At 36.6% G+C, this 23478-nt stretch overlaps 1 protein-coding gene across 1 annotated transcript; it reads right to left on the bottom strand.

Moving 5' to 3' along the window:
• Positions 1 to 19948, bottom strand: LOC119575009 (ras GTPase-activating-like protein IQGAP3). The gene is made up of 34 exons (XM_037922323.1): positions 19805 to 19948; positions 18524 to 18620; positions 18034 to 18268; positions 17767 to 17911; positions 17437 to 17594; positions 17029 to 17163; positions 16801 to 16885; positions 16538 to 16632; positions 16006 to 16198; positions 15386 to 15546; positions 14752 to 14886; positions 14084 to 14240; positions 13758 to 13897; positions 13428 to 13615; positions 13138 to 13279; positions 12641 to 12784; positions 11943 to 12038; positions 11011 to 11166; positions 10691 to 10855; positions 9800 to 9913; positions 9342 to 9467; positions 8992 to 9218; positions 8533 to 8662; positions 8249 to 8343; positions 7683 to 7908; positions 7321 to 7483; positions 6827 to 7008; positions 6299 to 6434; positions 6022 to 6139; positions 5623 to 5817; positions 2880 to 3036; positions 2475 to 2599; positions 1508 to 1745; positions 1 to 1164 (listed from the first exon to the last, which is right to left on the bottom strand). The coding sequence occupies exons 1-34, from the start codon at positions 19821 to 19823 to the stop codon at positions 1045 to 1047; spliced, it is 4998 nt and encodes a 1665-aa protein (XP_037778251.1). The 5' UTR covers positions 19824 to 19948; the 3' UTR covers positions 1 to 1044.
• Positions 19949 to 23478: the final 3530 nt, after the last annotated feature.

Genomic DNA, 23478 nt, shown 5'->3' with positions numbered 1-23478 from the left:
TTGAGATTAACAGATTTATTATTTGCTAGTATTCTTAAATCTGTGTTAATCATCTATTATAGATTGTAAAAATAATAAAATCATATAAATAAAGGAAATCTGCAGTTCCATTGTTTGAATATTCAATGAAGAAACAAGTCTAAAAAAGATATATACTAAAAACCGACTTTCATTCTCTCATCAACTAAGCCTAAATGAAAAAAAAAAAATTATATGAAACGGACAAACAAAATTCCCATTTGTGAAAAACTGGGGAAAGTTTGTCTATCATAAGTCCTTATCACAAAAGGCTAATTCATGCATGGTATGGTATGGCCTTGGATACAAAAAAACAACAAAACAAACTGAATTCAAGAGTCGAAGTATGAACTCGCAATACAAAATCCCTGAAACATTTTGGTTGTGAATTTTTTTTTATTCATTGTACCTGTGGCTGTTTACCTAAAACTAAAATGGAATATCATAGCACCACTATTAGAATTAGTTATATGTATAAATATATTTTAGCACATTAAACCGGTCTGTAATTTAGGGCATCTTTATATATATATATGGCTGTGTATAAGAGAGAGCTTGTGTATATGTGCCTGTGTTTGCTTAAAGCATGGGTAATTTGCATATTATGCATGTATAATACATGTATTTGTATCTGATGAACTAGTGCATCAATCATAACTTCCTTAAATGCTAGTATCAGGTCATTTAAGAAATGAATCAATAAAATGATATTTAATCTCTAGAATCATCCTAGAAATTTCTAAAAATTGAAAAATAGAAAGAGACAGCTATAGAAATTAAAAAGAAGACTAGTGTGATATAAAGAAAATACACAAGAGACAGTATTTAGAAGATAATGCATAACTCTCCACTTTACACTGGATAGTTAAAACTGTCACATACTGCTACTACTTGTCCACCTGCAGTACAAAAAGACCTCCCCAACAGCACTCTTCTAACTCATATTTACCAACACTTTCATTCCTATGTACAATATCTTACAACTCATACTTTCCCAGTGACTGTGGGACCTGTCTTCAAGTATATTCACTTCTTCTTTGAGTAGAACTTGGTATTGAGAAGGTGGAGTAGGAGGTTCACATTAACTTTGACTTTGGAGAACATCTTCTTGACTGTAACACCTTCATACTGAAGCTGTAGTAACTCCTGGAAAGAGATCAGATTGTCTTTTGCATTCACATTGTCTTTTTAATGTGATATTGCTTTTTGTAACTTTGTCTACTTTCAACTGATTTACTTTATTTAAATCTACCTGATATTTATGAAATCAGTAAAAAATTGATGTTCTGAAATTGAAAATGCAATGACAAGCTCAAGTCAACAGAAACCTTATAAACTTTGGCTCACTTACAATAAAAATCATTACTTTGATTTAAATTACTAATGTCTGCCTATTGACACTCATGAATTGCCTTTAATTAAGAACTCTTACATTACTACCTCATAAGGGTGTTACACTCAATACAACAAATGCCACCAAGAACTGTACCTGAATATCAATTTCAACAAACTCCATTGGCACACCCATGAACTTGACCTGAACATGGAAAATACCAGTGGTAGCCAGAGGAGTGATTTCAAACAGCACATTCTTCCTCTGTGTCTCAGGCAGGTCTTCCACCTCTAGCAGTACACCCTTCTCCATGAGTTTGGTTGCTGGGTACTTGATGGTTTGTTTTGAACGTGTCTTCTCGCCATTTTGCTTGCTCGAGGCCTGATGCACATTCCTTTGGGAAAAGAGATATTATGGAAATGCAGATAATTTGGGGGTATGATATTCTAATACAAAAGATATTTGGTTTAGTCTCATCTGCTACAACTGTTAACTTATAAACCTGATACAAGTTTATAAGCATAGAATAAAATGACTCAAGTTAGCTCAAAGCTCCGGTGGATGGCATGTGCATATACATGCCTTGCCAACTGCAAGTTTAATTTATTAATTGTCTTTACATATAGATGGCTCCACAAGCACTAAGTCACCAATGAGCCAATTACTACCTGTCTCACCTGTTGACCTTTTTCCTTGATTTTCAAAAATATTTTCTGGTATCTAATATTGCTGTTAATGTCAATAATACTATAATAATTATAATGTCTATAATAAGAATAACAGCATCAAAGTGATAGCATTAGTAAAAATACATTTTTCCCAACAAACTCAAAGAAAGGTGAAATTAGGTAAGTTCAAAGGGTCTACTAATTAACTCCTTTGTCATTAAGCATTTGCAGAGCCATCTATGCGCAGACACATTTTACAAAATAATACTTGGTGAACACAACATTTTCCCGGAGACTTTGGTTTAATGCAGATGCCATGATATGTACAATCTGACCTACAAGAAATATAATCAGTAATTTCTTTACAATTTTTCAAAGAACAAACTGCAGCTGATAACATACACATGTACTAGTTCCTTTGTCAAACTATACAGCACAGTATGACGAGAACTTACTTATTTCTGGCTGCAATATTGGCAAGGCAGGTACTGAGGTAGGTGTGGTATGAATCCAGCTGATCACGGTAGAACTTTTCTTTCTCCTCTAACTGTTTAGCTGTCATTAGCAGTCTCTGCAACTCCTGTATGCCAGAAATATTCATATAAAAATGTGAAATATAAAGAGGGTAGTGAAAACAGGGACTAAGTTATTGCAGTTGCAAATGTCACTTGAATTCATAAATGACTTTTTATTCTAATTAGATGGATCTCATGTGATACTGAATGCTATTCTTATAAACAACCATAACCATGTCTTCAGCCATAATGACAGCTAGTGAATTTTCATAATTTACCTGAGTCAAACTAAAAATATACAGTATTTTTGTATGTCAAATATACTCAAACAAGCCGCATCCTCACCATTCTTCGAGATATTCTGTGTTGCCGCTGATTGACAATATCACTGGCAATCGCATTCAAGAGGGTCTGGTAATTGTCTGCGCGACTAGCCAGGCCTTGATTTTCTAGCCTACGCAGGTTGTGGGTCAGACGGGTTTTAACCTCGTGCAGGCTCACTCTGAAATTTTGTTGTGGTAAATAGGCTTGTTAACATAAGCTATTGATCCCTGCTGATCTTTCAAAGAAGAAAGTCAATAATCATGGAGGCTAATATAAAATTCAGATAAAAATTATTAACAAAAGAGATGATGTAGTAAGGAGACACATTATATATATATTAGGTTAATATCCACATCCATACCAGAGGTCTAATCATGTAACCCAGTAATACAGGATTCAAATCTGGGCATTAGGCTTACTTGAATGGCCACTCTCATTGGTGTGTGGCTTGTAGGCCGGGTGCATACTAACACTTATGTACAGTGTTAAGACTCCTTGCCTTCCTTTAGCAATGTTATTATCTCTTTCTGCATAAGCAGGTTTTGTTTTTCCACCATTTTCCAAGGTCAATATTTATCATACATGTATCCAGATGGTAAAAGAATGTTTTCCTAGTGCAGACTCCATATCATCTCTCTAAGTAGTCCATAACTCAGTGTAATAATAACAATGAGTGACTTTGTTATTTGTATCTTTTTTTTCTAATTCTAATTCAATTTTCTATCATATAACCTGTGCCACTGGTCACAGCAGGCAGGAACAGAATTCAGAGCATTAAACAGTGTCCTCCCTAGAGCCGGCACTTTTCCAGTTATGACTCATGGATGGTACACTCTGCTTGCCAATAGCAATAATGCAAGAGCCCCTTCCCAAATGCCCACTGAGTCTAATCACCCTCCATGAGCTTTGTGCACTCATGATGAGTCACCCTGGCCTTCAGCCAAAATTCTCATGATAGTATGTTCCTGCCACCCCTGCCTTTAACCAAATTTATCCATGACAGTATGTTCACATCACCCTCAATCCAAAGTTTTTCATATGGTAGTCATGCCACTCAGATAGTAGGCAGTAGCCTGTTAAGCATGTCATGAAGTAATTTGGTTGACTGGCAGGTGACTGGAACAGATTGTCACGGAACCATTTAGCTGAGGGCCAGGGTAGCAGGAATGTTTAATTATGAAATCTTGTTCTTGAGCAGCAGGTGGCAAGGATGTCTTGCTGGAGTGCACAAATCTCTTGGAGAGATATTAGACCCAATGGGGGGGCTTTTGGAAATGGATCTTGTATTACTTCCACTGGTAAACAGAGATGTGACCTCTGCCTGGAAGAGCACTGGTTCCAGTGAGGACACTAATTCAATGTGCAATAATATATTTCTGCCCACCATGACCAGCAACACAGGATGTGCTACGGAAAGTTGAAGATTATGAAATTTTTTAGCCTCTTATAGTTGGGCACACCTATTACTGTCATGAAAAACCAACTCATCAAGATGGGTATGGTTATAAGGCTTTAGCAAGTCGAGCATAGCATAGCATAGCATTGAGATTTGCAAAGTTCTAGCTTCGCCCGGGCCTTCCATATATGGCCCGGCTTGTGTCAGCTTTTTATGGCTGTCTCATATTGTTCTCTGACACTCGGTGCTTACCATGGCGGTGGGATTGCCAGTAGGCGCCCCTGTAGCTGTGGTGTAAGCATATCACATAATCTCTTTACCAGCACGACAGCTGTGTTCGGTGGACCCTGTCTCAGGAATTGTGTGTGCTCACAATTCTCTAAGTAATGTACGAGTGTGGCGTTCAGCTCGCTGCAATGCATGCAATAGCTCTCTTCATGGTTTGTTTTCTCTATGATCTGCCATGCACAGTGGTAACCTAGGCGCATTCTGTGAAGAATGACTTTGGTACCTCTGCTGATTATTTCAGAGGGTGCCAGAGGTTCATAGCCTGTGGCTAAAGATAAAGTCCGATATGCGAAGCTTAGCCTCGCCCGGGCTATGAGGGGAGCCCTGCCTGTGTCGACTAATGCCGACTCGCTCACGTGTGTCAGCAGGTGCTGACTCGGCTGAACCTAGTCCTTACCCGCCGTGGTGCCCAGCCACAGCAGTAAACTCCGGGCGACAATTGCAACTTCTCGCGCCTGGGCGGGGCGCGAACCGCCGACCCCTCGGATGAGAGGCCGACACGTTACCAGTGTACTAGCCCGGAGGCTAGCCAGTGGCAGGAAGTTCCGCTATATATAGCAAACTCCCTGGCCAAAAGACTAGATGGTTGCCAGAAGTCACTGGAATGAATAACACCCAGAGAATTCTGGCACTATAATTGTAGGGTTTAAACTAACATACTGTTATTTATAGGTCTTGTGGTTGAACAGAGTTGTGGAGATAAAACACTAAGCAGAATATGAGCACAGTAAGAAGGAGGCACAGCCTTTATAATCCCAGGCCTATAAGACACAAACCTGGTAAAAGAGAAATTTGATGCACTGCAATCTGCAAAATATTATGCTCAACACAAGTTTCCCCTAAAAAACTCATGATTTATAAAGAATCCAGAGGATGTTGATGGCCTAATATCAAGAGAAGACAGAATTTCTAAAGATAAATATTAATTACCCTAGACCTACCGCCACTCAAAGCCAATGCTCTGGAAGGTCACCCACAACACTTGGAACAAAAACAGGTGGTTAGAAAATAGAAAATACATTTAATACAGTGCCTCCAAATAGGTATACTTAAACTCAGAAGGCTAACCATAAGCCCTACCTGGTCTCAGCAAGGAAGGAGTTGGAGCGGTTGAGTGCTGTGTGGTTGAGCTTGGCTTGATGCTCTTGTCGAGTGCGGGTGTGGATGATGGAGCGGTATCTCTCCTCTTGTGGTGACAGAGTTGGTCCCGTCACCAGCTGCGCAATGGAACTTCCTTCCACACACCGAAGCACATCTACCAAGAGCTGCTTTGTCCTGTTTAGCAGAACAGTAAAGAGTGTCAAACAAACTATCCTGTCTCTTCTGGCTATATTTAAAGCAACTCAAGAATACCAAATACCTGTTCTTAGTGTTTACCTATCTATCTATTTACATATTATCTATTTGCACATAAAAATAGATCTCAATACCTATCACACACTCATTATTTTTTCCAATCTCAAAGAAAGTGATGTTTACCTGTTGAACATTTTGTTAGAATCCTTTGAGTCCTTTTCTTCTGCTGTTTCTGTCACGTCAAACTTGTTAATGAGTGCCAAACACACCTCCATCCTGCCTACTGTCCCAGAGCATGATTCTGGGTACAAAGATATTTTTATTAATAACAATAAATTATAACATGTATATCACATAAATTTTGATTCATTCAAACTGTTATTTCATCTTCAATCAACTCTTCTCTCTCCCCTTTCTGCATGATTCTTCTACCTTCCTCTACTTCTTTCCTGCCACATACCTAGAGCTTCCCCCACCAGGGCATGAACCGAGGGCCTCTCCCCAAGATCAGAGAGCAGGACGTGGAGAGGGTCATTGCTGTCTGGGGCAAGGATCTCCTCATGGTCTAGCAGGAGTTGGTGGGTCTCGCAGATTTCCTGTAAATGATACAAGTATCAGAACTAAAGGTTGTGAGTATTTTATTTGTCATGATGCATATAATACTTCCTTCTTGTGCAAATAAAACTGTTTATTGCAATGGCAAGTGAATGTATCATATTTAGAAAGGGTGATGTTTTTAAAATGCACCCATTATTAATTAGCAACCATGTTATAGTGAGCATATTGGTAATCTTTTGTCAAGCTACAAAATATAAAATCCACTTAACCAGTAGCTAGTCACAGTCGTATTTATAAGGAATCAGGAAATCCTGTTTTCATCCACCCCACCTCCCTTAACAGTTACCTTACCCTGCCAAACCTAACACATGCATGCATCATGCATACATACATACATACATACATACAACATACACATACACACACACACCTGAATTGTAATGTAGATGGTGGGTTTGACAATAAGTGTAGCCTCGGAGTACTGAGTGACATTATACACAGTCTCAGGTTCCTCTACTTCGCAACAGTGACGGAAGAAGTTCTTGAATTTCTCATGGCACTCGATTATGAAGGGGTTCAGGCACTTTAGGTGTGATGCCTCGTCCCCAAAGCCTGACAAGAGATAGAAAAAGAAAAGTTATCAAAGAAAAAAAATAAATAATAATAATTAATTAATTAATAAAAAATAAAAATAAATAAAAATAAAAATAAAAAAATAATAATAACAATAATAATTCTCACAAAAAAATCATATCAAAAAGAAATTCTAGTATTTACCAGGATACTCAATAAAAACTGAATGACACCAAATATTAACCAGCCTGAGATCAAGTAAAAGAACCAAAATAAGGACAAAATTAATGTCAAAATTTAGATATCAACTCTTGATTCTCAATGGCACTTTCTCTTCTCTTCATAACAAACCTTTCTTGGATGCAGCAAACTGCAGGATCTTGGCTATGCTGGCCAGATTTCTGCGTTGATTATTGTTCAGTTTTTGATCTGGTGAAACTGTCACTATATCAAAAGCATCTGGAGCTACAATAGCTGAGTTGATGTATCTGTAGTAGACAAGGTTCCCTACAACCTGCAGAGGATATATGTTTTTAATTAGTTCAATCAGTTTATTTTTTTTATTAATTCACTATCATGAAACAGCACTTAAACTTTTGAGAAATCAAACTAAGACAAGAAATTTTACTACTCCTACCAACACATAAAACTTTAATGTACTACAAGTTTCTTCCATGCCATAACACAGCAAAAAAGCAGTCTACCACAATGACCTTCAAGATCTCTTTCTCGGGTATGTGAGGAAAACGTCTCTGAAGAGCCTGTCTCATGACCTTTGCCATGTAGAGCATGGCATAGGGTATAACATCTCTGTTTGCCGTGATCTGATCACAGAAGGCTAGGGTAACCTCCTTCAGAGTGGTGATGGCCTGTGCCAGCCTCTTCTGAACTTCTGGGTACTGAAGAGCTTGATCCTGGTTGACAGTATATGGCAGTCCACTGCAACAGTCAGAAAGCCATTCCATTTTTCTCATATGTATTTTTAAAAATTAATATTGGTATGATTACTAAAACATTAATGCGAATAACACATTCAACTCAACGCACAATATTACTCTAAATCATACATTGAGCTTGCAAGTTGTTTCTCAGCTTTTGTTATGAATACATCTGTTATCTTGACTAAATCTCTATGAGCTTGACTGTCATTCTTTGCCTTATTAAATTCACTGTACACAAACAATACACAATGGAACTGATAAAAGATCTACAAAAAACCAGTCCAGACTCTCCATCAAGAATTATTAGCTTCAATTCAAGAGTTGACTCCCTTTCTCACCTGGCCTGTCCAGAATGCATCTCAAGCTGATTGATCCAACTCTTGTAGATCTCAACAGGATTGGTGTTGATCTGCATACCATTATCACCCAGAATCTGCATGTGCAAACACACATATTATCTACTTTTTCTTTTCTTTTCTTTTTAAACACCAAAATTCTGAGTTCTTATGAGTTATGCATAAAATAAACACTTTGTTCTCTCCAAATATAATATTATATTTTGATCATTAGCATAAAATATCCCCAGGACATCACTAAACAAACAAATATTGCTGATTCTTACCCTGTGGATGAGAGGGCCAAGCATGTCCCTAAGTGAAGCTTGTCCTGCACCTTTCCTGTTAAATGACACTATCATCTTCACCACTAGTGGGTTTCCAGAGACAATGTCACTTAGACGAAGAACTTTGCATCTGTAGAATAAAAAAAATATATATTTCACTTGTGTTTCTTAAGTCCCTCACTGTCACTTTCAACAATTCACCAAGCAGCTGTATACAAAAGATTATGCTTTCTAGCCTGAATATTCACAGTTTCAACATTTTCTTCTATTTCTCTTTATATGCAAAACTGCATACTAAGATATAATCCTGGTCCAGCTTTCCAAAAGCTCAGCTAATATAATCTGTTTCACATTCAAGTACGATTGATATATACTAAATGTAATAACTATTCCATTCATGATTACCAAAGGGTTCCAAAATAGTCATAGAAATTAAAAGTAATAAAACTTATATTGCACCTTATTTCCTCCTCCAATGCAGTCTTGAAAAGCTTCAGGAGCAAGAAGTTGTCACGGTCATTAGCTCCATAGTTGTACAGGGTGAAAATCACATTTTCTATGAACTTTGTGGTCTTGCCAGGAGGAATTGCGAAAATGAGGGTAGCCAAGTAGTGCGGCTGAGTCTGGAGAAGGTAGAAGAGGTGCTGGTAGGATAGCAGCTTCTCCCTGGACTCCTTCTTGAAGGCCTGTTAATAATCAAGGGGTTATCTAGAAGGCTCATGAATCCTTGCAATATAAAAATAGAAATATACATCTCATACAACATAAAATAGAGAATTAAAAACAACTGTAATTAGAGTTATAAGTACCTTAAGACCTCTCTGCGTTCTCATAGAACCATACTTCAGGGTATCTTTAGAGCCTTTCCTGTTCCTTCTCGTTTTAGTTTCTGGCACATTTGGGTTCACATTCTCCTTGTCAGCTGGAAGCACATCCTGAAAAGTACATCCAACAGGACTACAGATTATCATACCATTTTTAAGAAAACACAATATAACAGCTTATCAGTAACTTCAATTATTTTTAAAACTTTAAATGAATATACAAACAAAAATAAAAGCAAAACCTACTTCAAGTTTGTAAAATATACCAACTCAGTGAATACACACACACATCTAAGACAACATAGATGCCTCTTACATACCTATCACCAAACAGTCCAAGACTAAACTTACTGCTAAACGGCTTAAATAACCAATTCATTTTGGTATTACCGAACCATATGACACCTTCTACCATGGTACATCCTAGGGTGTTATGGCCTTACCTGCAATGTAATGCGGTTGTGAACGAGGAGACCAATTTTCACATCCAGCTCGTCAACCTGTGTCTCCAGCTGATGAGTGTGTCTTATAGTCTTTACCATGTCGCTCTTTGTACGCTGTAAATGGGAAAAAAAATAAATAAATAAATAAAAATTACAAGTAAATTATCAATGCATGAGTAATTGAAGTCTCCTTATAGATGGAATAAGGGGATGGGACATTTACTTAGCATTTCAAAATCTTTATCTAAATTCGGTACAAAGCAACACTATATTATTAATACCAACATATATAACTGGTGTGGTAAAACAACTTAGTGCAGTCTGAATATCAATACCCACTGGAGTGCCCATGAGCGAAAGCATGATTAACTGGAGTCAGTATTGAGAACCAGAAGAATAAAAAGCATTTTTTCAGTAAAAGGAATCATTATCAGAATTAAGGGAAATCCATCATGATTTTTTAATCTGAAAATTATTTTCCTGATTTTTAATTACCAATGTTTTGTTTCAAGTTACAGAAAAAATAAATAAATTATAATCACTATGAATTTAGTACTATCCTCTTAAGATCTATTTTTTTCACTAATAGTAAAGAATTAGTTATATTATACGGCCAGCAAGATATTCACAAGATTTAACAAATCCATTCTGTATAGAAAATGACATAAAAATCCAAAAGTTGGTTAAAAAAGAACAGAAACAAATAAATGTTTTCTTCCACTAAATTGATCATTATTATCATATTTACAATACTGCCTAATTTGTCCAAACTAAAATAAGAAGCCCATAAAAAATACCACTATTTAAAAAATCTATCAAAAATCTTACAAAGAACAGGAACTATAGTGAAATCAAGTCTCTCCCTATTGCTTCTATACTTCTTTCATTTACCTGAAGTTTGAACTCTTCATCCAGGTCCTTCTCAGACACATCCAGTAGGTGGATGAATTTGCAGATAACAGACAGTGGTGGGTTGGCTTGGTGGGTGAGGGAGCGCAGATCCACTCTAGCCTTGTGTGCTCGCCATGCTCTTTGGATCACCACTACCTGCCTCTCCTAAAGCCATAAAAAAAGCATAAATATATATGACAACTTGAAATTTTATTTTTACAAAGCTTATGGAATAATTACAAACCAATAATAGACTTTACTTTTCCCTAAAGAAGTTACAAAGATTTGTAACAATAGAAGAACATTAAAAAAGTACAAACATGTTCATTGAAGTGCCGAGACAACTTCTTTATCCTCCTTCTATGAAGCCAACTCCGTACTGCTCGCTGGATAATGATGACATATGGCTCTGACATCCTCAATGCTTGGCAGTACATGACATACATTTTCCGGGCTCTTACCATACGCCACCAAGCCTAAAGGGAGAAATTACATAACTTACATACTGACTCTTAATTCTAATGATACATATATGTGAAGACAAAAATATAACTTAACGCATTAGATCTGGGTGACATGGACGTCTCATCATGAAAAAATATGGCCAATTCTTATCATGGAAAACTTTGGCTGAAGGCTGAGATGATAGGAATCTTGCCATGGGAAACAGTTACCAAGTACTGGATGATGGGGAACATGAGTACATAAGCTTTTGGAGGGTGACTGACTAAGTGGGCAGTCGTTGAGGGCTCCTGCGACATTTCTATCAGCCTACAAGGGGAGAGTGAAACAAAAGTGAGTCAGGCCCGGGATAACGCTGACCCCAATGAGAAAACTATGTCTACAGACAGGAACTTATTCTTGCCTGTCATTACCTGTGGTGCAAGATATTTTAGGGAACTAAATACAATATAAAAAATTGACACAATAGCACAGTGATACATGTTGTTATTGCTATTGCACAGTAAACTACCTAGAGAAATATGGAGTATCCTCTTGGTGCAGCATAACAAATGACAGTCACAGACATCAGAAAATGGCAATACAGTCAAAACATGTCTCCATCATATTAGGTAATAGCATTGCTAAAAGGAGGCAAGGAGTCATGTGTGTGTGTTCATGTGGGTCAAGCTTAGATATCATGCACCCCACTCATTTAAGCCTAGTGGTCAGATTTTAATCCAAGTGCCAAATGGAGCACCTGATCCAATGGGTTAAATAAAATAAGCAACAGAGTACTGATAAAACAAACCTGTACTGTTAAGGCTGCAACTCTTAATCTGCGCATTCTCTGGCGCTGCAGCCAGCCACGTGCTCTGGCCTGCAGTCGCACCATTAATTGGTCCAACTGAAAGAATGTTGAATAATGAATGCTTGTTCTTTTCAAAAGATGATGAAATTAAGATGCACAAAAATATTTGAATATTATTAGAGGATATCCTATTAATGTTTTTTTTATAAAATACATTCTAATTAGCCTACTGATTTTTCCTTTTTACTATATCTCATCCACAAAGAAAAACAAAAATTAAGTACCAGTCAAAAAACAATACTAGTAAAACATTACTGTTAAAAAAATTTCACAATAACCTATCTCAGAAATTGAATAATTTGCTTTCCATATTGAGAATGAATAGGCTGATATAAAGAGGATGTGAAGCCATTTTCTTTTGATGAATAGCTCAAAATCAGACAACCTCCTCCTTATCAACATTGCTTACATGAATATAATGCTGACCTCAAAAGCTGAAACCTAACTAACTAACAATAGATCATTAAAACAATTACTCTTAGCACATATTAGAAGTCTTCAGAACTATATCTTTTCCACATTAGTCTCCTCTATCAACAAAAAAAATCAAGTTAAAGGTAAATAAGTAAATAAATAAATTAATACATAAAAAAAACAATAAATAAACTGCCTCAACAAAATAGTGATCTAACTCGCACCCTTTTATTGTTGGCTTCCTGCTGCATGATGGCCATTACAGCCTCTTCCAGGTCGACCAAAGTCAGGTAGCGGCTCTGGTGGGCCATCACCACTTCCTCTGGCTTCTCCCACTGGTATCCACCATTTGTGAGATTCAAGTATACCTGTAAGATTGACTCTGAGTGGCACTGGAAGGAACTTCATTACAAATGTTCTCTGGTAGGTTAAGCATAGATACAGTAGTGTGCTGTCAAATGGCTTCCAATAATTTCAGTAACTTTTATTATTTACTGTGCATATTTCTTCCCCTCACTGAAAATATTCTTTGGAGTTTATCACAGCATCACATCTAATTAAGCACAAAATTTAGCAATGACATGGCTTATTTCTAATTACAAGGCCCTTCTCTATTTTCAAAATCAAAAGATCACTCCTTATATGTAAAAAAGTGGGAAAGTGATGTGAAAAGTGACACTGCAAAATGACATCAGTTATAACAAACATTAGAAATCCAGACCTTAGATCCATCTGTGAGTGAGTATGGGATCCATGGACATGTCACAGTGGAACTTTCCTTTTCTCTGTATGATTTCTTAAGCATCGTCAGTACTCCTAAGAGGTGGCTCTTTTGAATTCGAAGGTGTGCTAAATCTGGAGATCTGAAAAAAAAAGTTGCATTATTACAATCTCATTAAATATAAGCTGCTCAACAAAGAGTTTGTACTTTCATGTAGAGACACTAAACATGCAGCAAATTCCCCTTGGATGCACAAAAATAAAGACAGAAATGGTCAGAAAATAACTAACCTGAGTATGTCTACAATGGCCGAGTCATTTCCATCCACCATGGCAGAGTTGATCCTACTTAGCACGCTGGCGGTGTTGGAGGACTCCTTCGAATGCCTTTTTACCGCATTCACTACCTCTACAATGTCCTCTAACCAGAGCTCTGCAGCATTGTCACCAAGCATTTCACATTTGGTAGTCTTTAGCAACTGATAATGCAAAAGGAAAAATTAACTGCTAGTTCTGACATCTTATGGTGGGGTGCAGGTTATTCTTTAATATGCCAACAAATCAAGAACATAAGGACAAAACCAATTAACTAAATAAATAAAAATCAAAGTATCTCTATACCTTGAGGAGCTGGCAATAGTGGAGAGCATCTGTGGGTGAAAGAGAGGGCAGCTGGAGGGCTGGGTGTTGGAGGGCATTCATTGTATCTTGGACTCCACCAGCAATGACTGCCTCATTCACACCTGTCAAGGCTCCCACCTCTTTGGATGAAGATGATGATCTATTTTTAGTACACTAAATATGATAAGACAATGATATGAATTATTCAAAAGACATTTACACTAGGCCCTAAGAAAGATGGTTCCAAAACATTTTCACTGATGTACCAGCTAAAATACTGTTACATACAAGGAAAAATGTTACAAATAACAAGTATCAGAACTCACTGTCATTAACTTCTTGCAGCCTGTCATTGACTTCATCTATAACTTGCTGGAGGTCAAGGTAGGTCAACAGGGGACAAGCTTCTCCTGATGCTATCTTTGCCTGGCGAGCCTCATGCAGGGATGAGAAATACTCCCGGGCATGACTGCGTTCCAAACCCTGAGGGTAAAATTAATAATTGGAGAAGGCATTAAATAAGGCAAATGAAGTTTCAGGGTTAGCAGGTCACAAAGACCTTGGGAAAAATATCAGGGCCAGTGTGTTGGGCATTCATTAGTGTTCGTATTAAAAACATGGCTTAAAGGAATACTATACTACAGTCAGGTATATAAAGCTTGTACAGATTGCTGAACATTTTTTGCTTAGTTGGGAAAATAGGGTCATGAGTGTAAAAGATTGAGAACATCTGTCTTAACGTAAATGGGGTATGCAGTACACTGATATTGTAATTTACTTCAAGATATCAATGGCTTGACATCAAAGGTAAATCTGCTTTTATTGGCAAAATATAATTAGCATTATAGAAAAAATTATGTCTATTTGCTCTTCCTTACAAATAAAACTTGTAGATAGTAGCTACAGTTTACCTAGTTATCAACCATTCAAACCAAAATACCAAGAAATAAAACACCAAGCATTTGAAAAGAGGTTATATATCCAGAACACTAACCTGTACATGTGTCTGTGGGTCAGAAAGGTAATGCCAGACCTCTTCAGGGTTATGAGTGTCCAGGGCAGCATTAACCCTTGCAACAGCTGACAGCATGCGGACACCTCCTTGGATTTCTTCCAGGTTCAAATCCGCCTGAAATCCCAACATACCGTAAAAATACTATTCTGGAAATCTACCAGCAATACTCAAGTTCTTCAGAATTATAGTCTATCAAGCATGAGAGAAAGAGGAAGAGGAAAATGAGGTGACAGAAGATGAGATGGAATATGGAAAGAATTAGAATGAGCTAGGAAAGGAAGGCGAGGAAAAAGATGAATAAGAGGAGATAAAAAGCTATATGAGAAAGAGAAAGACACTAGGAAATGAGATATCTATTTCATCATGAGAAGGACTCTACACACAAAATGTCAAAATCTTCTTATCTACCTCTTCCTAAATTTCAAAATAAAAAGCAACTTTCCTTAATCTCAAACAAAGATATAAGGATAACAAATACCAAGTGGCAAAGAAATTTGTGAAACTTTATAAAGATTTTTCAAAAACATATTATGAACATCAAAATATTGGGAAAAAATGTCATAACTTCATAAAACATCTTTTATCATGTAATAATTTAATTTCAAGTGTCTACCTGTGCATCAGCACGAATGGCAGCCATTTCTTCATGGTACAGAGGAGCAGCAAAATCAAGCAAGGTAGGTATGCTTGGCCCCAAAGATTTCAAGTATTTCAAAGTCTCCTGGGGTGTGCCCTCTTCTAGGCTTCTATTTACTACTGCCAGGCTTTGCAACACTATAAAGAAAAAGATAGAATTTAAAAGCTGCTAAGATGAACAGCTTTTAGACACATATAAACATACCTTAGAGCCTATATTGCTTAACACTGTGAATTGTTCAGAGAAGTTTAGACTGGCTTTCACTAGGACAATAAATGAGCAGCCACACTCAATCACCTGTTTACCACAACATGAATCTTGGAGTTTTCTTTCAAACTTTTCTTCAACAGTGTAAGATTATATTCATGAATATGACATGATCATTACAACAGTAAAACAATCATACATATAAATTTGTGGACACAGGATGAATAAGTTCCATGAATGCAAAATTATATATACTGTAATAATTCCAAGGAAAATTTATCCAGGACCTTTATCATGTAAATACCTAAATTAACATTTATCTATGTGGCCAAAAACAGTTTGTAGTTCATGAAACATTAAAAAAAAAAGACAGACACATCTACACTCACATTTTTGTTTTGAGAGAGATTCTTCATTCACTGATGAGATGATGGCCTGTACAGAAGATTTGCTCAGAATTGTGGGCAAGAGTGACACATTGAGGCTGTGGTTAAAGCTTTGGTTACCTCCCTGGTTCTCCTTGTCCTCTAGTTCCTTTGCCAGTGCTCTCAGGTATTCTCCAGCAAAGTCTGGTTTGACTCCCTGTCCATCAAAAGGAAGCCATTATACTACATATATACTTAGTTACCAGATTTTAATTTTGATTCTGATAACCTGTTTTGCTTGTTGAAGTCCAATAAGCAAAAGGAAAGTTTGCCAATCTAGATAACAAAAATGTTACTAATATGTGATATTAACAGAGAAAAAAATATGAACTGGAACCATAGAAATGCAAATAAGACAAATCAGAATAAACAGACATCATCTTCATAAGAACTTCTCAACAACAAAAGGATTATATTACAACAGCTATTATATAGATATGTTGACAGAATAATGAAAGACCATTCACAAATCCAAAATTGATACTAAGGGACACACCTTCAGACCTAATACAGGAGATGTGAGAGCTTTAAACAAGGCATTTGTGTTCTCGTCTTTGACTGCATCTTCCACTCTTTCTACAGCACAGAAAGCTGCAATGTATAACATAATAGTTAAGAGAATGAAATAATAGAATTTAAGTCATACACAAATAATTTTTATTTTGTTTTATATGTATCTCTTTATATAAACAAATATATTGAATATATACATATATATTGTAACAGTATGTGACCTAAATTCTTGTAAGAAATACTTGCCATTAACATAGCTGATATGACCCTGGATTTCAGCTTGGGTAAGCAATTCATCATAGGCATCTGGTATGTAGTCTTGGTCACGACTCTGGAAAAGGTACTTTATAATATGAAGCTGGACACAATTGTTTTTATGGGTTAAACAACAGTATTATCAAGGATAATGATAATTAAAAATAGGGTATAGAAGGGAGAGGAAGAAACAGGAGACAAAAAAAAATGAGGTCCTACCTTGTTTATTGCCATCTCTTTTTTGTGCATCTTGGCATCGGAAAGACACTGGAGATAACTATCTGCATTTTCATCCAGGACATTTTCCAAGTGACACGTGGGGTTCCTTAGGGTTCCTAACAACTCCGAGTCCTCCTAATATGAAAGTTTGGTTCATTATTATAGAATCTTTGAAAATATGATGATGATAATCATAACGACAATAATAATAACAATAACAATAAAAATCATAAAAATTTTCAAATTAATAAAATTCATTGAGAAATATTAGTCAATTATTCAATAACAGCATCAGTATGCAAAACATTTTATCAATTCTGAAAAAAACTAAATCTCATATTTTCTATATGATCTAACATAAAAGCAAAATAACATGCTGCAAAGACCATTTTTAAAATCAGATCATACCCCTTTTTCAATGGCTTCATTAATAGCAATGATTGCAGCATGTAATGCAGCTTCATCGACAGGTAATTCATTTGCAAGGATACCTCCAATCTTGCCAAACTGAGGCAACTGACAGCCATACTTGCTAAGTTCTTTCATCATTGCTTGCATAACTTCCTCTGTAAAAGCAATGCAATAATCACTTCATACATTTAGATTTAAATAAAATGGAATTATAAATCAGAGAACATCAGTCATCAGTTACAAATATGCTGTCAATAAGTAGCAACAATGTCTACTGATCATAGACTTTTTATAACTGAAATCCACACACAAATTACTATAATTTACCTGAGAAATTGACTTTGCCATACAGGTTCTGGATCTGTGGGGCAATGCCTAAACGGAAAAGGTACAAACTGAGGGCATGAAGGCAGAAAACAACGCGGGGCATGTTCTTTCGGTCATACACATCAGTTGTCTCAGGGTAGAAGATCTGTAACATCAAAGGGAAATACTTAATGGAATATGATCATCTGACACCAACAAGTTCATTAAACTTTTGATAAGATACCATTCAAACCAAAACTTCTATATTGGGTGCACAAAAACACATACACTGGGTAGCTTTATCTTCTCCAGAGCTTTGAGGAAGTAGTTGATATTATCTGTATGCCTAAAGGTCAATCCATGTGACCGGTATCTCGCAAGATCTGGGTCATAGATCCTCCTGAGTGGTACGGTCTCTGGGGCAAAGAAGTGGGCCAACTTAGCCAGGTAGACTCCATGACGCAACTCCTCCTCCAAGTCTCCAGCCTCTGGAAGTTCCTCTCTGATGCAGGCTTCCATCCAACTGTCAGAAAAAGGTACATATTATAGTGACTAAAATTATGCCCCCTCATCTCTTGCACTTACAAATAGGCCTATGTCATTAACTGTAATGGACTGTATGTGAGAAAAAGTCTAGATAATGTAAACTGAATAACTGGTTATGTGACATGACCAATCAATTCTGTGTACATAGTTTTATATATATTTAATGCACTATATCAAGGAACTCAAAACTTTGATATGATGCGAATGAAAACTGATACATTTCACCACTTACTTCTTGGCCTCTTCTAAGTGACACAAGTATTGGTATGAAATGTTCTTGTGCCGCTCTGCATCCATGTCTTGGGCAGAGAGGCAGCCATCCTCCCCACCTGCAAGGAATGGTAAAGACTGAATGATTTAGGGAGAGAAGGAGAGAGGAAGGGGGGGAAGGAGGGAAGGGAGGGAGAGAGGGAGGAGGAGGGAGAAGGAAAAGGAGAGAGAATGGGAGAGGAAAAGGAAATGGGAGAGGGAGATGATATGGTATAAAGAGGGAAAATGTGAGAGAAAGGGGGAGGAAGAGGAAATGGGAGGGAAAGGAAGAGGTGGAGAAAGATGGTGGGGGTGAGAAAGTGAAAGATAGAGGGAAGGGAGAGGAGGGGAGGGGAGAGGGTAAGAGAAAGGGTGGAGGAAGAAGGAGAGGGAGTGATAAGAGATGTGGGAGTAGGAGTGGGAGTGAGAATGGGAATGAGAATGAGAGTAGAAGTAGGAGTGGGAGTGGTGTGGGTGTGGAAGTGGGAGGGAGAGGGAAAGTTAAAGGGAGATCATAAGGGTAGTGGGAGGAGAAGGAGGAGGGAGAGAGAAAACCACTAGGATTAGGGATAGGGACTGGGACAGGAAATGAAAGGGTGAATTCACAAAGTGAAGTGACAGAGAAACTATCACTGCCTCAGCTAAAAACTACATCAATTGTCATTACAATACATACTATCCATACTTTCACATAATCATCCATGCCAATCTTTCCAGTATTTCCATTATTAATGTTATTCCTTTCATTCATTAGTATCGTGGTCATTATTATTAATTTCCTCGTCACTGTTGTCGAGATCATCACCATAAAAAATGAGATGAATACGAAATTAGTTTTAGGTGTAATGATAAGTCAGTCCTTTTTTCTGTTATAAACATTTCACTTCATATGCAATCTAAATGACCAATTATTAAATAGTTAACACTAATTAAACTACCTAATGGGAAGTGATATTTTAAGTCCGGTGAAGACAAAAACAGCTGATTTTGGGGTAGTTCAAAACATTGTTTAAATTACGATATATATTTACTTTAAACCCTTATAATATTCTGTTTCCTTGAAAACTAACATCCCACTTTTAGCAGTGGGTGTAATTATGGGAAATAATTTCAATTCGGCTGTTGTGAAATATTAGAAGAATGTTACTTCTTCCTGCCCCGTTGCTGATCAGCTGATCAGGACATGAGACAAAACTTCCATTTAATATGTTCTCCTGCAGTATTATTTCATTAAAATACCCTAGTGTAGTTAGCATAACCTTACCTCTCTTCTGGAAGGCCATCCCGCCTGCTTTTATCCCTAAATACCGCCAAAAATCCGACACAAACTCGAGCAAAACTTTCAAACGGAGACGTTCCCCTAAACCGCCATGTCTTCATAAGAGGCGCTCTCGACGCTGATTGGTCGAGGGCGTTTGGCACCCATTGGTCGGGCGAAACTCGGAAGCTGATTGGTCCGTTTAGAGTGAAAGTTCTTTTTGCTTTTAATTCACTTTAATTTCCTTTGAACTGATTTCTTTTATATAGCCGCAACGGGATTTTTTTTTTTATAATGTATAGAAGTGTCTTAATTAGAATTCTTCCGTTTCTTTAGTAAGCGATACTTAGAATTTCGAGCGGGAATGAAATGTCCTTGAGAATCAATATACTTTTTCATGCACCGTAAGTAAGCTATGTCGCTCGGCACTGCACTGATATAACATAATAACAGTGCAGATCCTGAAGGGCATAACGTTCAGCATTCCGGTTAATGGCGACAGAACCCGGACTCAGTCACAAATATGATCGAGAAAAAAAAAGTTGCTTAAGAAAGAAGAAATAAAGAGAGAGAGAAAAAAATATATATATTACACATAAACCCAAACTGATGAGATGTAGACCTACATAAACCATGCTCTTCAAATTCATTACGACAACCTCGCATATATTAATTACAATACACCCCTGAACTTTAATCAATTCAAGTATAACCATTCCTACACGTAGCTAAATACAACAAAGTAAAGGAAATAGTTCAGTAACGGTCTCGGCGCGTCACTCTGATAATAGGCTTTGCAGTCCATTTTTTTTCATTTCTTTTTTCTTGTAGTGTTATCGCTATGATAATCGGTGGAGATAATATTCATAATGATAAATGATAGCAAAAACTGTAGAGAGAAATACAACACTTTATAGTCTTTGTGATGATATTAATAGCAGTAAAAGTAATAATAAGGATAAGAAAGGATATTGACAATAATAATGATAACAGTGAGAGTAATGATAAAGGTAATATAGGATAATAACAACAAGGATAATAACATAGTCATAATAATAATAGTAATAATAATAGTTATCATTATTACAATAATAATGTCTTTGACAATAATCGTACTGATAATGACAATGATAATGATAGAATAACAATATGATGATGATAATAATAGTAATAGTAATGCTGATAAAAACAATAATAACTGTATTGAATTAGTATTACTAGTACCATAGCCCTTATCATAATTGGCATTATATAACCCATATCATTATCAGTATTTTCAATATTATTACCGTCATCCGTATCTTGGTATCACTGTTGTTTTTTTGCCCTGTCATTTTTCATTGTTGTTATCTTTATAATCATTATTCCCAAATTCAAAATCATCATTGCTATTTTTACAATTGATGTTATTGTTATGACAACTATGATTATTATTGTCATTATCGTATATACTTTTTCACCATTATTATTACCACTATGATCATTCCTAATTACCTTTTTTTCATATCAATAACTAGTACTTCTATCATTAATAGTATGATAATTATCATTAACTACATCCTCACTGTGCTTATTACAAGAAACATTATTGTTATCATTATATTCATTGTTATCATTATCAATCCCATGAGTTAAGGATAATTCTCGCTTTCTTTATTTTCCTGCCTCTCTTCTCTCTGGCTGCTCCATAAGCCCCCCACTCTCCCTCGTCTTTATCTCCCCTTCCCCATCTCTCTCTCTCTCTCTCTTTATTTCTATCTCTCTACTCTTCTTATATATATATATATATATATATTATATATATATATATATATATAATATATATATATATATATATATATATAATATATATATATATATATATATATATATATATATCCTATCTTTATTTGTCCCTCACTCTCATTCATTTCTCTTCTCTCTCTCTCCCTTTAGTTCTTATTTTTTTCTGTGTCCCTCATCTCTATTTGCCTCTCACCCCATCTTTTTTTCTCTCCCCGTCTCTCTTTCAGGATCTCATCCTCTTTTTTTTCTCTTTCTTTCTTTCTTTGGCTCTCCTCTCTCGTTTTTTTCTGGCTTCTCCCCTATCCCTTTCTTTGGCTCTCATCCCTTTTTTCCCTTTTCCCTTGCCTTTTTTTCTTCTCCTTCTCTCCTCTCAAGCCCTTATCCTCTTTTTTTCTTTTCTCTTTCTTTGGCTCTTCCCCTTCTTATTAATTCATCCCCCTTTCCTTTTTTTTTTTTGCCTCTGCTTCTTTCTCTCTCCTGCCTCACCCCCCCCCCCCCGTTTCTCTCTATCTCTCTTTCTCTTCCTGCGCCCCTTCATCTCTCTCTCTCTCTCTCTCTCTCTCTCTCCCCCTCCCTCCCTCTCTCTCCCCCCGCCCCTCTTCTCTCTAACGGATCCACTTCTGGACGGCGCAGGCGAAGTAAATAGGTGGATTGTTTATCTTAAGTAGGTGAAGGAGGAGGAGTGGGTGCTGGAGAGGAGTTTGAGGTGATGCTTAAGAAAAGATCATTGTTATTTAGATGCGTGCTAGTTCAGTTTCATCACGGGGTATAAATGTGACTGTGTAATTTGCTTTATATAGTAATATATATATATATATATATATATATATATATATATATATATATATATTATATACACATATATAATCATCGCTTATAGCATAATTTTGGTGGTATGACTATGTCCTCTCTTTTTCTCCTCTTCCTATGTTCCTCCTCCATCCTTTTTTTTCTCATAAGAAACAAACACGCAATATACAACTTAGGCCCTCACAAAGACATGCAACGGACATCAAGGAATAGCAGTGTATTGTCAATTACACATCACTCCGTTTTCTTTACACAAGTCATCTTGGATCTCCATTACCTATAAATTAATTATTCTGTTTAGTGTATTTTAGTGTTTAGTTAATTTTAATAGAATGGTTTTTAGATATTTTTATGGCCGCGCTAACATTTGCGGAGTATTCAATATATAGTAATAGAATGGGGCTTGGGGGAGAAGTCACCGGAAAAAAGTTATGTTTACAAGGCAATGCTTGTGGATTTTCAGAATGACCTATTATCAAAAATGTTCCCGATATTAAAAGGTCATACAGCATTATGACTAATTATCGTGGCAAAAAGGGTAAACAAATATTTAACTATTAGGGTAAGTGGACAAACGGGATGAAGAGAAAAAAAAAAAACATTCCAACTTAGTCGAGGCGAAGGCCGAGGTCCAAGGTAAAGGCGATCCTTACAATGGGCCTCAGTCTCCGCCTCCTAAGCCCCCCCTCCCCCCCCCAAGGTCACAGCAAGCAGGTGATGGGGGGGGGGGTATATTCTTGTCCTTGTTAGCGTCAATTTGAAAAACACCTTCTGAAACTAGGCACGGAGATAGCAACATTACTGCAAACCATCGATTAACGTGCAAGTGAAATGCTTTTTTTACATTTTAGTAATTAGTTCCTTTTCGAAATTTAATAACGTCATCCAAAAACAGTGTCAAATTAAAATTTAATTTTCAGTAATGATTGGGTTTACTTTCTGGGAATTTTATTTCTTTCAGATTATATACTTGTAGAATTGAACTGTACTGATTGAACCACATTCTTAAATCTTAGATGCTGATCAGATATTTTTTAGTAGCTCAATGTCGTCATACCTGAAGAATGGGTTATATAAACCAAGTA

Source organism: Penaeus monodon, chromosome 7 (genome assembly GCF_015228065.2).
Source record: "Penaeus monodon isolate SGIC_2016 chromosome 7, NSTDA_Pmon_1, whole genome shotgun sequence".
Lineage (NCBI taxonomy): Eukaryota > Metazoa > Arthropoda > Malacostraca > Decapoda > Penaeidae > Penaeus > Penaeus monodon.
The sequence above is the reverse complement of the archived record's forward strand: the minus strand, read 5'-3'. Positions and strand labels throughout refer to the sequence as shown.

Bases quoted from the DNA above. Each gene is read 5' to 3' on its own strand.
- LOC119575009 (XM_037922323.1), bottom strand. The intron at 12,785-13,137 runs GTCTGGATTTCT...TCAATCTTACAG, and splicing joins CACTCACAGATGGATCTAAG to GTATACTTGAATCTCACAAA. The intron at 11,167-11,942 runs GTTTGTTTTATC...TTCTCCCTTTAG, and splicing joins TTGCAGCCTTAACAGTACAG to GCTTGGTGGCGTATGGTAAG.